Genomic DNA, 12,661 nt, shown 5'->3' on the forward strand with positions numbered 1-12,661 from the left:
GGTGGGTGGGTCATAGAAAAGAGTCAGTAAATATTGTTTAATGGTGAGTTGGTGTCCTTTATTCTTTTTCTTGTAGTCAATCTGGTATTTAGTTGATTGCTGAAAGTAATTATCAATTGCATTCAACAAATAACATTGTTGATATTAGTATTTTCTAATTAGAACATTACCATTTTCTAAATAGTCCATTAGAGTTGCTTATATTGTTCACAATCAAGGTTATTCAATATGAGCAAACTCTACTGATTTACTAATTATTCAAAAATTGACAAAAAATGTATACTTCTTTGATATAAAAATAGAATTACTAGATACTACGATACTGATAAGATGCTGTGGTTAAATTGTTAATTGCTTCCAAAATTTAAGTAAAAAGTAATTAAAATCTGTAGTTTTGAATTCAAATATATTCAGTTTCAATGTTTACCTTATTATAACAGTGCATCCTAAATGTTTCTTCAGAAAAGTAAATGTTAAAAGTTATATTTTAAAATTTGGTGTTTTATTACATACTTGGGATTTTTAAACTTTGGTATCTTATTATGTCTCAGGGCTGAAGTTATTTCATTGAAAATTTACATTACAGTATATTCAGATATACCTTCTTAAACAATATCTGTTACTTGGTTAAAAACACAAAGGTTAAAAGCTAGCACTTCCTGGCATGCAGTTCTCTCAAGAATACTATCTTTCTCTCACATCTGTATTTGCTAACAATATGCATATTGTTAAGTAGATATGTATAGACAAGAGGATTTTGAGGTTAAATGGTTTTGGCATCCTGTACCCTAAAAAACATTGATTATGTAGTATGAAAGTTTATAAATATCTAGTACGACCCAGAATTTTCTATTTGGTACGAAACAGGAACTTTGAATCTTCTGAGCTACAAAAATGTAATTCTGATCGAGCAAGTCTACAAAGAATAACTATATTACCACTTACCAGCTATTGGAGATAGAAAGCTCAGAAGCAGGCTGGCAAACCTGTCAACCTTAATTTTTTTTTTTTTTTTTTTTTTTTTTTGAGACAGAGTCTGGCACTGTTGCCCAGGCTGGAGTGCAGTGGTGTGATCTCGGCTCACTGCAACCTCTGCCTCCCAGGTTCACGCGATTCTTCTGCCTCAGCCTCCCGAGTAGCTGGGATTACAGGCGCACACCACCACACCCGGCTGATTTTTTGTATTTTTAGTAGAGACGGGGTTTCACTATGTTGGCCAAACTGGTCTTGAACTCTTGATCTCGTGATACGCCGGCCTCGGCCTCCTAAAGTGCTGGGATACAGGCGTGAGCCACCGCACCCAGCCAACCTTAATTTTTAATCATAAATTATTGTTATCTCTTCTTTAAGCCTCTCAGCTCTCCGTATGAGCATCATATATCTGATGACCAGTATTTGGTTAAAGTACTGCATATATTCACAGGATGTTGCTTCTTCTATCTCCTTATATGTATAATCTCTATTTTAACAATTTTTACAAATTTGTATTTATTTTATACTTGGAAGTAGTTGGATTTATTAAAGGACATTGCTTTGTCCTATCCACTGATGGAGTTCAAAGTGAATGTATTCTATGTACAAGATGTGGGTTAACTTTTTTATTCATGGAAAACATTCTCATTGAAGGAAATAAAACCACCTTGTTAAGCTTTTGGAAACAGTATTCAAGGTTACTACGTAAATATTTGTTTCAGATGTACAGTCTGAGGTAGAGTCCTCGCCAAATTGTCGTAGCTTGGCTCTAGTTAATATTCTGCCACATATACCTCTCATTCTAAACAGTTAATAAAAGTAGCTTGAGAATACTCAGCTAAAATTTAAGTTACTGATTTTCAAGGTCCCACTTTATTCTAAGACCCTGAATACCTACTGTGAAATTACCTACTATAATTGTTCTTAGGAATATTTTAATATATAAATTTCTTATAAATGAACTTTGCAAATTATGAGATCATATTTGAAAGAATGAGACACTGTAAGCCTTGTGCTGAAAGGACTTCTAAGGTATACTATTCATTTGGGGCATTCTTTGGTTCATGAGGTAAACACCACTGAATTAGGAGCCCAGGAACACAGCATGACTAGGACATGGTTGCTGGGTCAAAAATGCCATACAGTAGCATGTACCCACAAGATAATTCCTACTTGTGCCAATTAATATTGTAAATATCCATGAAAAAGGAGCGAACTATTTATAGAATATCAGGGGAGCATAATCATTTTCACAATTTTTTTGATATCAAAGGCTTTTGCCACACCAACACTTTGTACTTCAAGACAATGGAAAAATAGAATTGCTTAATAGAAATGTAATTCATTCTTTAAATATTTCTTCAGTTTCTACTATAGGCCGAACCCTGTGGGTTCTCTTTTAAATTTTTAGATGTCTTGGTTCCTGCCCTCAAGATCCTTCTTTGAATGCTACATGCGTTATTTCTAGTATCAAAACATGGATCTTCTGGTCTATTTTCCTTATAGACCAGCCTACCTCATTGAAACTAGGGGACATTTCTTTGTGATCAAGAGAACCATGACTATCTGCTGGCTAAGCTTTTGCCACTACCATGTATAATGGAAGGGAGGAATTTCCCTTAATGAATGAGCCTGCCATGTCAGTTATCTGAGAACCTTATGTAATAGGTAATGCTTTTTGCTTAGAAGCACAAGTATCTATATTCTTATATAGATGAAAGAGAAGTGTAACTTAGGCAAAGTAAGTGTGTGTGTGTGTACATATGTATTTGAGAGAGTTTTAAAAACAATAAATTGTTCTAAAGGGAGACATTACTAGCCTTTAAACACATGTATGTACATATATACATACATACATACACACACACACACACACACACGTACACGCTATGTTGAAATCATTCCCAAGTGACCTGGAATCAATCTAAGAGTTAAGACATAAACACTTTTGAAGGGGAAGTAGGCAACAATTTATTTTTCCTGCCTTGTGATATATGCTGAAGGTAAATAATATAGAATAGAAAAAGTACGTTTGAGACCAAAGTTTATTCAATTTGGTTGTGGCTTGTGTGAGCAACTCTAAAAGAGGTAGTATATAGTCATCATAGTGAGTAAAAGTACATTTTTCTTGACCTAAATGAAAATTCATCCTCATGGAAAATCTGAAAAGTATAGAAAGTTTGGTAGCAGAAATAATGCAACCCATTATTCTGTTGTATTTTGTTTCAGATGTCCACATGTGGATTTTTATTTTCCAAAATTCGGACCACACTTTATGGTTAATTATTCAATGCTTTTCTGCAACATATACCATGAACATTTTCCTGGTCTTTAGATATTCACTAAAGCATGACTTTAGAGTCTGCAAAATATTGCATCCTATGAACATACAAAGCATATTTCTCACATAAATCTTTAACAACATTTTCAAATTATTATCTTAGACTCTTTTGTGTACATGAAATGACTAGTTTGTATAGTATGAGCTTTTTAAAACCTCCTATTTCCAATTTGTTTTCCTAGAAGAATGAAATGTTTATTTTCAAAAGAGAACATTATGAATGGGCTAAAATTTTTCATTTGAGAAAAAAAGTCTAGGTTAATTTTAAAAATATTAAAACAACTATGTGCTACCATAGAGTTTTTTTTAGCTTTGATAAAAGTGAATTCAAACTTGGGCAAGAGAAACATTAAAGCCTTATCTCCAAGCAGCTGCCTTTCTGGGTAGACATGAATTAAACTCACTAGAAGTTTCAGCCAGATTTCTTCCTGAATGGTTCAGACAGGTGCAAACACCAGACTATAGGCTCACTTTTGTTTAATGCATCTTCCAACAGGCAGTCATTTGTTCATGTCACTCAAAAAAATAAAATTTTTAGCATTTGCTGAACATACACATATTCAAATAAACATTTAAATATTCCCCTATTTCTATATAAAGAAAGAAAAACCTGGGCAAATTTTAAATGAGCCATATTTTGTTGATTAATTTTTAGCCCAATTGCAATGCAATGAGAAAAATTAATTTTACTAAATTTTGTTTCTGTAGAAAAGTAATAGCTGTTTAGCACTCCCTTATTCAAAGAACAAATTTAGTATTTCTTGAAATACTTTTCTTCATTGTAGTCAAATCACATCCACATATCTAAAGGAAAAGTTGACTGGTTTTCCTAAGTAACTATATATTAATAGGAACAAGCATTTTAGTCTCCATACTTTAACCATACTCTAAGCTGTAAATGTCCAGTGAGTTTGGAGCTGTAAGCAAAAGGACCTCCTTTTGAAATGCCTGTTTTAAAACATCAAATGGTATGAAATCCTTTAACCTCATGTAGTTACATTTATTATGAAATATTTCAAACATACTACAAAGGTATAACAAATACTTTGGAATAATCTGGTTTTTGAGGTAGGAGTTAGAAAATGTTCCATAGGTAACTCATTTATGCATCTTAGAACTACTTGAAACTCTGTACCTTCAAATAAAAGGTAGAGTGGGGTGGAGGGAGGGAGAGCATTAGGAAAAATGGCTAATGCATACTGGACTTAATACCTAGGTGATGGGTTGATAGGTGTAGCAAACCACCATGGCACATGTTCACCTATGTAACAAACCTGCACATCCTGCACATGTATCCCGGAACTTAAAAAAAAAAAAAGGAAAAAAAAAAGGAAAGATTTTGTGAGGTGGAGAAAAAAGTAGAGTGATACATATACCAAATTTTGAATTATTAATTTTAAAGTAACTTTTGTTCTTCATAATTTGATTTTGGAAAACACAAAATGACTCCCTTTCTGCCTTCTAGTGTGCTAAAACATGAGCTGCTCTATGTGTACTATTGATCTGTACACACTGAGATTTTAAATTAAAATTAATTTATAAATTGTCACAACTTTTTTATAGTGCTCGTTGCATATAATTCTGCTAGAATAGTGATTCTCAAACTTTTAACAGGTAGGAAATCTAGGAATGGTAGTCTTAAATTTCCTTTGCCCCTCAAGACAAAAATTCATACTAAAAATCCTACAAGAATCTGGTATGTGGCTGGGCATGGTTGCTCACACTTATAATTCCAGCACTTTGGGATGCTGAAATGGGCAGAGCCCAGGAGCTCGAGACCAGGAGCTCGAGACCAGTCTGAGCAACATGGCAAAATCCTGTCTCTACGAAAAAAAAAAAAAATTATCCAGGCGTGGTGGTGCATGCCTATAGTCCCAGCTAAGGAAGCTGAGGTGGGAGGATCAATTGAGCTTGGGAGGTCAAAACCGCAGTGAGCCATGAACATGCCACACTGCACTCCAGCTGACAGAATGAAACTCTGTCTCAAAATAATAATAAATGCCATGTAAGAAGCTTAAGGTTACCACTTCACGCTAATAACAAATTAAAAACTGAACAACCTGAGAAAACAACAACTTTTCTTGTATCTAGCAGAGAATTGAGGTCACAGGGCAAATCTCTGCCCCCACAATTGGAGATAGGCAGATAGAGAGAATCACAACTTAACTGGTGCAGAAACCTCTTCAGGACCCAGTGCGAGGGTAGTAGGAAAACCTGACCTGTAGTTGACAAATTACTGGAGACTCAGAGTGGACAAGTGTCAAAGTTAAAAACTCCATGGTCCCCCATAATTTTGTGAGTTTTACCTCCAGGAGCTCTACCAGGTTCTCACAGTAAATATTGGAAAAAATCTTCTCATGCTTCCAGCAGAACAGAGAGGGGTGGAAAGTAACCATTAAATATGCCAGAGCATTCTATTTTTCTTAGCAAGGTCTGCAGTCAAGAGAAACTTTTTTACTAAAGCCCAGTCTGCCTGGGGGAAGGGAAATACCCAACTACAGCTCCTCCAGCCATGTTATCACACTGGAGGAGGACTAAGGCACACTGGTGAAGTTTACAAGCCAAGGCTAGGCTAAGCAAAAGACTGTGAGTTAATCTTATGACTACAGAACACTTTGCCTCCCCCAAAACCTTATCACTACATTACTAAAGGTCTATTTACTGCAGTTCCCTTTACCCAGTAAATATGTACTACTTTCAACAAAAAATTACAAGGCATACTAAAAAACAGTTTGAAGAAACTGAACAGGTATCCAAACCATATTTCTAGCAAGGAATATTGGAATTATCAGACCAGGAATTCTTTTAAACTATGATTACTGTGCCAAGGGCTTTAATGGGAAAAGCAGACAATGTGCCAGAACAGATATAAGCAGAGAAATGGAAATTGTAAAAATAAAATGCTAGAGACTAAAAGCATTATAACAGAAGGCCAGGCGTGTGGTGGCTCTCGGCTGTAATCCCAGCACTTTGGGAGGCCGAGGCAGATGGATCACCTGAGGTCAGGAGTTCAAGACCAGCCTGGTCAACATGGCAAAATCCTGTCTCTACTAAAAATACAAAAATTAGCCGGGCGTGGTGGCACATGCCTGTAATCCCAGCTACTCGGGAGGTTGAGGCAGGAGAATTGCATGAACCCGGGAGGCGGAGGTTGCAGTGAGCTGAGATCGTGCCATTGCACTCCAGCCTGGGCAACAGAGGGAGACTCTGTGTCAAAAAAAAAAAAAAAAAAAAAAGAAAAAGAAATGAAGGATTCCTTTTATGGGCTTATCAGTGGACTATGAACAGCTTAGGAGAGAATCTCTGAGCTTGAGGATATGACAGTAGAAACTTCCAAAACTGAAAATCAAAGAGAAAAAAGACTGGAAAGAAAACCCCATAGTATCCAAGAACTGTGGCAAGAACTGTAGGGCAACTACGAAAGGTATAACGTATAATGGGAGTACGAGAGTACAAAGGAACAGGAGCATTATTTGAAGACATGAAGACTAAGAATTACCCCAAATTAATGTCATACACCAAACCACAGATCTCAGAAGTTTAGAGAACACCAAGCAGGATAAATGCAAAAAAAAAAAAAAAAAAAAAAAACTAAACCTAGGCATGTCATATTTAAACTGTAGAAAATCAAAGATAAAGAAGAAATCTTGAAAGAGGCTAGAGGGGGGAAAAACCTGTAGAAGAGCAAAGAAAATAGTTATATCTGACTTCTCTTCAGAGACTATGCAAGCAAGAAGAGAATGGCATGAAATATATAAAGTGTTGAGAGGAAAAAACCCACCAACCTAGAATTCTGTATCCTGCAAAATTATCCTTTAAAAGTCAAGAAGAAATAGACTGTCTCAGACAAACAAAAATTTGGTGAATTTGTTGACAGTAGACCTACCTTGCAAGAAATGTTAAAAGAAGTTCTTCAGAGAGAAGGAAAATCGTACAAGTCAGAAACTCTGATGTACATAAAGAAAGCAAGAGCATCAGAGAATAAGTTAAGGTAAAATAAACACGTTTATATTTCTTACTCTTAATGGATCTAATAGATAACAGTTTGTTCAAATAATAATAGGCACACACACATTTAATGGATTGAATGCCAATCTACCTCTTATATTCTTCTCCTTCCCTTTCCCCCAAGTATATCTCCCGGCCTTAAGTCTGCTCAGTAATTTCCAGCAGCAAAATGTTCTTTTCTCCTTTGTGTTGCTAGTTTAAAGCAGTAGTTGAAAATGACTGTATATGACAGGGGAAAAATTTAATTTGCAGTCACTCCACTCTTCCCCTCACTTCCTTTTTGGATGATAGATTATTGCCCCCAGGTGCTATTTTGCTGTAGGGAATCTCAGAAATAAAGGAACTAACAGAAAGGATAATGTGAGGACACAGGGATCTACAGGTCAAGGAGAGAAGAGGCCTCAAGAGAAACGAACTTTGCTGACACGTTGATCTCAGACTTCCAGCCTCCAGAACTGTGAGACAATAAATGTTGTTTAAAAAAGAAATAAAGGGAAAGAAAGAAAGGGAAGAAAAAGAAAATTAGCTAGAGAAGCTAATTTAATAGAAAAAAGATATGTCTATTCGCTCTTATAATTAAAGAGTTTGGGAAGCATGTAAAAACAGGAAAGCTACTTAAAAAACAAATAAAAGGGCAGTGCACGGTCTGAGAGACAGAGATGGAAAATGGAAGTCTCAGATATTGAACCAAACTGTAGGACCAAGTACACATACAACTACTCCCCCCTAATTCAATTCTATGGAAGTAACTTTACTTTTATTCATTTCCTGACATACATTAATTTATTTTATTCTAAATATATTATTTCAAACATTTGATAAAAACTGACACCATGAAAGACAGAAGCTATGCTAACGAAACAGAAGAACCAACACTTAAGGAATCAAAGTTAATGAAACAAAGAAGATTATAGAAAATAGTGTAACTAAAATCTTGAGGAGGCTTTCATTTCTACTCTGACCAACAGAACTCCAACTGGACCAACTCTCTTGCAGATAACTTTATAAGCCCAGGGCGAAATACAAAAACAACTTACTGGAAAAGATGCTAGAGAATGACCAAAAGCAGATATATGCTGGAGAGGTCTCAACAGTTGAACAAAAGGAAAGACAATTCTAGCCTAATTGTCTTATATGTAGAGTGACTAAAACTGTTCGAAGATCTTTAAAGTCTTTTTGACCTAACAACCAAAGACAGAGTTCAGTATAACCACAGTCACTGGAAAGGGAGGGAGAGAAGTCCCCAAAAGGAGAGAGCCAGAGAAGAGTGAGCACCAAATACTGTGAATAAATTCTGTACAAATCTCTGTCTAAGGCTTAACCACATATGCATACGACAGACTCAGAGCAGTTCAGCTAAGAAGGATAAATGAACTAAATGGAGATTTGAGCTACCACCCAAGAGACAGAATTTGACCTTTAAGGCTAACCAGATTAATTACCTACTTAAAAAAAATCAGCACTCTGGAGGAATATATCAAAATCCAGACCCTATACAACATAATATCCACAATGTACAGATATAACCCAAAATTACTTAACAGGAAAATGTGACCCATTCTCCAGATTAAAAAAAAAGACACTGATCCTGAAAAGACCCATATGTTAGAATTAAAAGACAAGAATTTTAAAGCAGTTGTTATAAATTTTGCCCAATGAAGTAAAGGAAAATATGCTTGCAAGGAATGAAAGGATATTTAATCTCCATAGAGAAAGAAAGTGTGTGTGTGTGTGTGTGTGCGTATACACTTTTTTATGTATATACCCCCCCCACCAATAGAAAGTCTAACAGGGGTGTCCAGTCTTTTGACTTCTCTGTACCACATTGCAAGAAGAACTGTCTTGGGCCACATATAAAATACACTAATACTAATGATAGCTAATTAGCTAAAAAACAAAATCTCATAAAGTTTTAAGAAAGTTGATGAATTTGTGTTGGGCTGCATTCAAAGCTGTCTTGGGCTGCATGTGACCCACAGGCCACGGATTAAACAAGATGGGTCTAGAATAATACAATATTTGAAAGAGAAAATTCACTGGATAGGCTTAACAGCAAAATGGAGATGACAGATGAGTCATTAAAATTGAAGATAGATAAATGAAAGTTAATCTGAAAACCAGAAAAAATTTGGGAGAAAACCCTTTAGAAACCTATATGAAAATATCGAAATGTCTAATGTTAGGTGTAATTGGAGAAGAGGGAGAGAAAGGGCATAAAATTAGTTGAAAAATAATAATGGAAATTACCCAATATGGTAAAAGATAAAACTTTCGAGAATCAAGAAGCTGTAAGTAAACCTAAGCAGAATAAATACGAAGAAAACTATGCTTAGGTTCCTCGTAGTCATACCTCTGAAAGCAAATGATAAAAAGAAAAATCTTGAAAACAGCCAGAAAAAATGATACATTGACTGGATACAAGAGAAAAACATTTGAATTACCTTTGACTTATCACCAAAAGCAAGAGGCCAGTAGATAAAGCAATAACATCCGCAGAAAGCTGGAAACCATCATTCTCAGCAAACTATCGCAAGGACAAAAAACCAAACACCGCATGTTCTCACTCATAGGTGGGAATTGAACAATGAGAACACATGGACACAGGAAGGGGAACATCACACACTGGGGACTGTTGTGGGGAGTGGGGAGCGGGGAGGGATAGCATTAGGAGATATACCTAATGCTAAAGTTAGGTTAATGGGTGCAGCACACCAACATGGCGCATATACATGCGCCATATGTAACAAACCTGCCCATTGTGCACATGTACCCTAAAACTTAAAAGTATAATAATAAAAAAAAATTTTAAAAACTGTCAACTTAGGTTTATCTCGTGAAAATTTCCTTTAAGAATTACAAATGAAATAAAGTATTTTCAGGTAAAGAAAACAGAGAATTTATTGCAATCATATCTACAGAACAAGAAATGTTAAAGTTGTTCTTCAATGAAGGGAAATTATACTAGATAGCAATTTGGACACTCAAGAAGGAAAGAACAACCTTGAAAATGTTAAATATGTGGATATATATGAAATATCTTGCCAGGCGCAGTTGCTCACGCCTGTAATCCCAGCTGTTTGGCAAGCCAAGATGGGTGGATTGCTTGAGCCCAGGAGTTCAAGACCAGCCTGAGCAACATAGTGGGACCTATCTCTATAAAAAAATACAAAAATTAACCAGGCACAGTGGTGCACATCTGTAGTTTCAGCTACTAGGGAGGCTGAGGTGGGAGGATCACTTAAGCCTGGGTGTTTAAGGTTGCAGTGAGCCGAGATCATGCCACTGCTGTCCATCCTGGGAGACAGAGCAAGACTCTGTCTGAAAAAAAAAAAAAAAAAGAAAAAGAAAAATACCTTGCTATAGCTCAGATGTTGAGCTATAGCTCAACCCTCAAAATGTCATGTTGAAATCTGATCCCTAACGTTGGTAGTGGGAGCTAATGAGAAGTGTTTGGGTCATGGGAGGGTGGATCCTTCATTAATAGATTAATATCCTCTCTGGGGGTTAGGGTGAGGTGGTAAGTGAGTTCTCACTTTATTGGTTCCCCAGAGAGCTGGTTGTTAAAAAGAGCCTTTCACCTCCCCACCCCTCTCTTGCTTCCATTCTTACCATGTGATCTCTGCACATACTGGTTCCCCTTTACCTTCCTCCATAAGTGGAAGCATCCCGAAGCTCTCATCAGAAGATGATGCTGGCTCCATGATTCTTGTCAGTCTGCAGAACCATGACCCAAATAAACCTCTTTTCTTTGTAAATTACCCAGCCTCAGGTATTCCTCTATAGCAACACAAAAATTGACTAAGACATATCTTCAGAGTTGGGAGTGGATATTATCTTTAGAGATGTCAGAGGGTAATGCAGCCATTTAACAAAGAACCAGAGATACAGAAATTAAATTTTTTTTAGAAAAATGAGTTAAGCAGAATGTTCGCAAGCAAAGAGTAAATTAGTAAGCTTGGAAATTGAGCCAAGGAATTTCTTCCAACATTCAACACAGAATCACAGAGGATAAGAAAAATATGCTTTAAAAAAAGTTTGACAAGGAAGGCAAACAGATAGAAATAAGGTAATAGTAAATACCCAAAGAAGTAATTTAAGAACAATTTCTACAATTAATGAAAGGCTGAAGTGTTTTGGAACTCAGATTGAAAACAGCAATTTAAGCTGGGCGTGGTGGCTCACGCCTGTAATCCCAGCACTTTGGGATGCTGAGGTGGGTGGATTGCCTGAGGTCAGGAGTTCGAGACCAGCCAGGCCAACACAGTAAAACCCCATCTCTACTAAAAATACAAAAAAATTTGTATGGCATGGTGGCAGGCGCCTGTAATCCCAGCTACTAGGGAGACTGAGGCAGGAGAACTGCTTGAACCCGGGAGGTGGAGGTTGCAGTGAGCCGAGATTGCACCATTTGCACTCCAGCCTGGGCAGCAAGAGTGAAACTCCGTCTCAAAAAAAAAAAAAAGAAAAGAAAAGGGCAATTTGGTGGTTGTCGGGATAATTTTTTTTTTAATCTACACTTGGACCCATGAAAGTGCAATTTTGATACATTAAAAATATAGATTAAAAAAACCATAAAGCATCCAGAGAGTAGATCTCTTAGAAAGAATGAGAAGTAGATTGTCATCAGACTCTGTTCAGCTACACTAGATGTAGGAAGATGATGGAGCAATATTATCAAAATACTGAGAGGAAATAATGGAGATTTATATGCCCAAGCAAGCCATGGTTTAAGTTTGAGTGTGAAATGAATTTAGACGTAAGACACTAAGAGTTTACTGTGTTCAAATGACTAAATGTTAGAATCCAGGAAGGAATTAATAAGATAGAAGAAGCAGTGGTAATTCAGAAGTAAAACCATCGTCAACTTTTCTTGATGAAGAGATACTGAACTAGAACGCTATCTCTTCCCCTATTCTTTTAATGGAATTGTTTCTCACCATTTTTCCATTCCTTGGAGCTAGCACAGGACAGATTAAAAACCCCCGACTAGCTCATACCTGAAGTTTTGAACCTGGGTGACTTGGAGTATAATGGTTGTGCCTTTAGTAGAAATAGAGACATAAAGAGGAAAAGCTGATTAAGGAAAAAATGTGGAAATATAATAAGGTTTCGAGTTACTAGAATATAAAAAGGCAAATATTTAATCATAGCTTTATCATTATTTGTAATTTATATTCTGAGTACTTTGGAAAGTATGCCAACTTCTTGGCCAATAGGACATTGAAAATTAGCTTTAGACCTCCAAAGTTCAGGGCTCTATCCCCACTACCTGGAACCATGCCTTTTACATATGTGTTTATTAAATATTTGTTAAATAAATGAGACAATTTGCATTAAAAC

The 12,661-nt window shown here is 36.2% G+C and overlaps 1 protein-coding gene across 7 annotated transcripts in view; it reads left to right on the forward strand.

The window, feature by feature from the left end:
• The window catches only part of MLF1 (myeloid leukemia factor 1), a 36,589-nt gene that overhangs the window by 4,468 nt on the left and 19,460 nt on the right, over window positions 1-12,661 (forward strand). The window contains exon 1 of one of the 7 annotated variants that reach the window (XM_063620325.1): window positions 6,535-7,304. The exons of the other annotated variants lie outside the window; for them this stretch is intronic. Within the exon in view, the coding sequence (XP_063476395.1) occupies window positions 7,210-7,304 (95 nt within the window). The 5' untranslated portion in view covers window positions 6,535-7,209. Of the gene's footprint in view, window positions 1-6,534; window positions 7,305-12,661 lie in introns of those variants that run through there. 7 annotated transcript variants of the gene reach the window in all.

Source organism: Symphalangus syndactylus, chromosome 17, assembly GCF_028878055.3.
Source record: "Symphalangus syndactylus isolate Jambi chromosome 17, NHGRI_mSymSyn1-v2.1_pri, whole genome shotgun sequence".
NCBI classification, from domain to species: Eukaryota; Metazoa; Chordata; class Mammalia; order Primates; family Hylobatidae; genus Symphalangus; species Symphalangus syndactylus.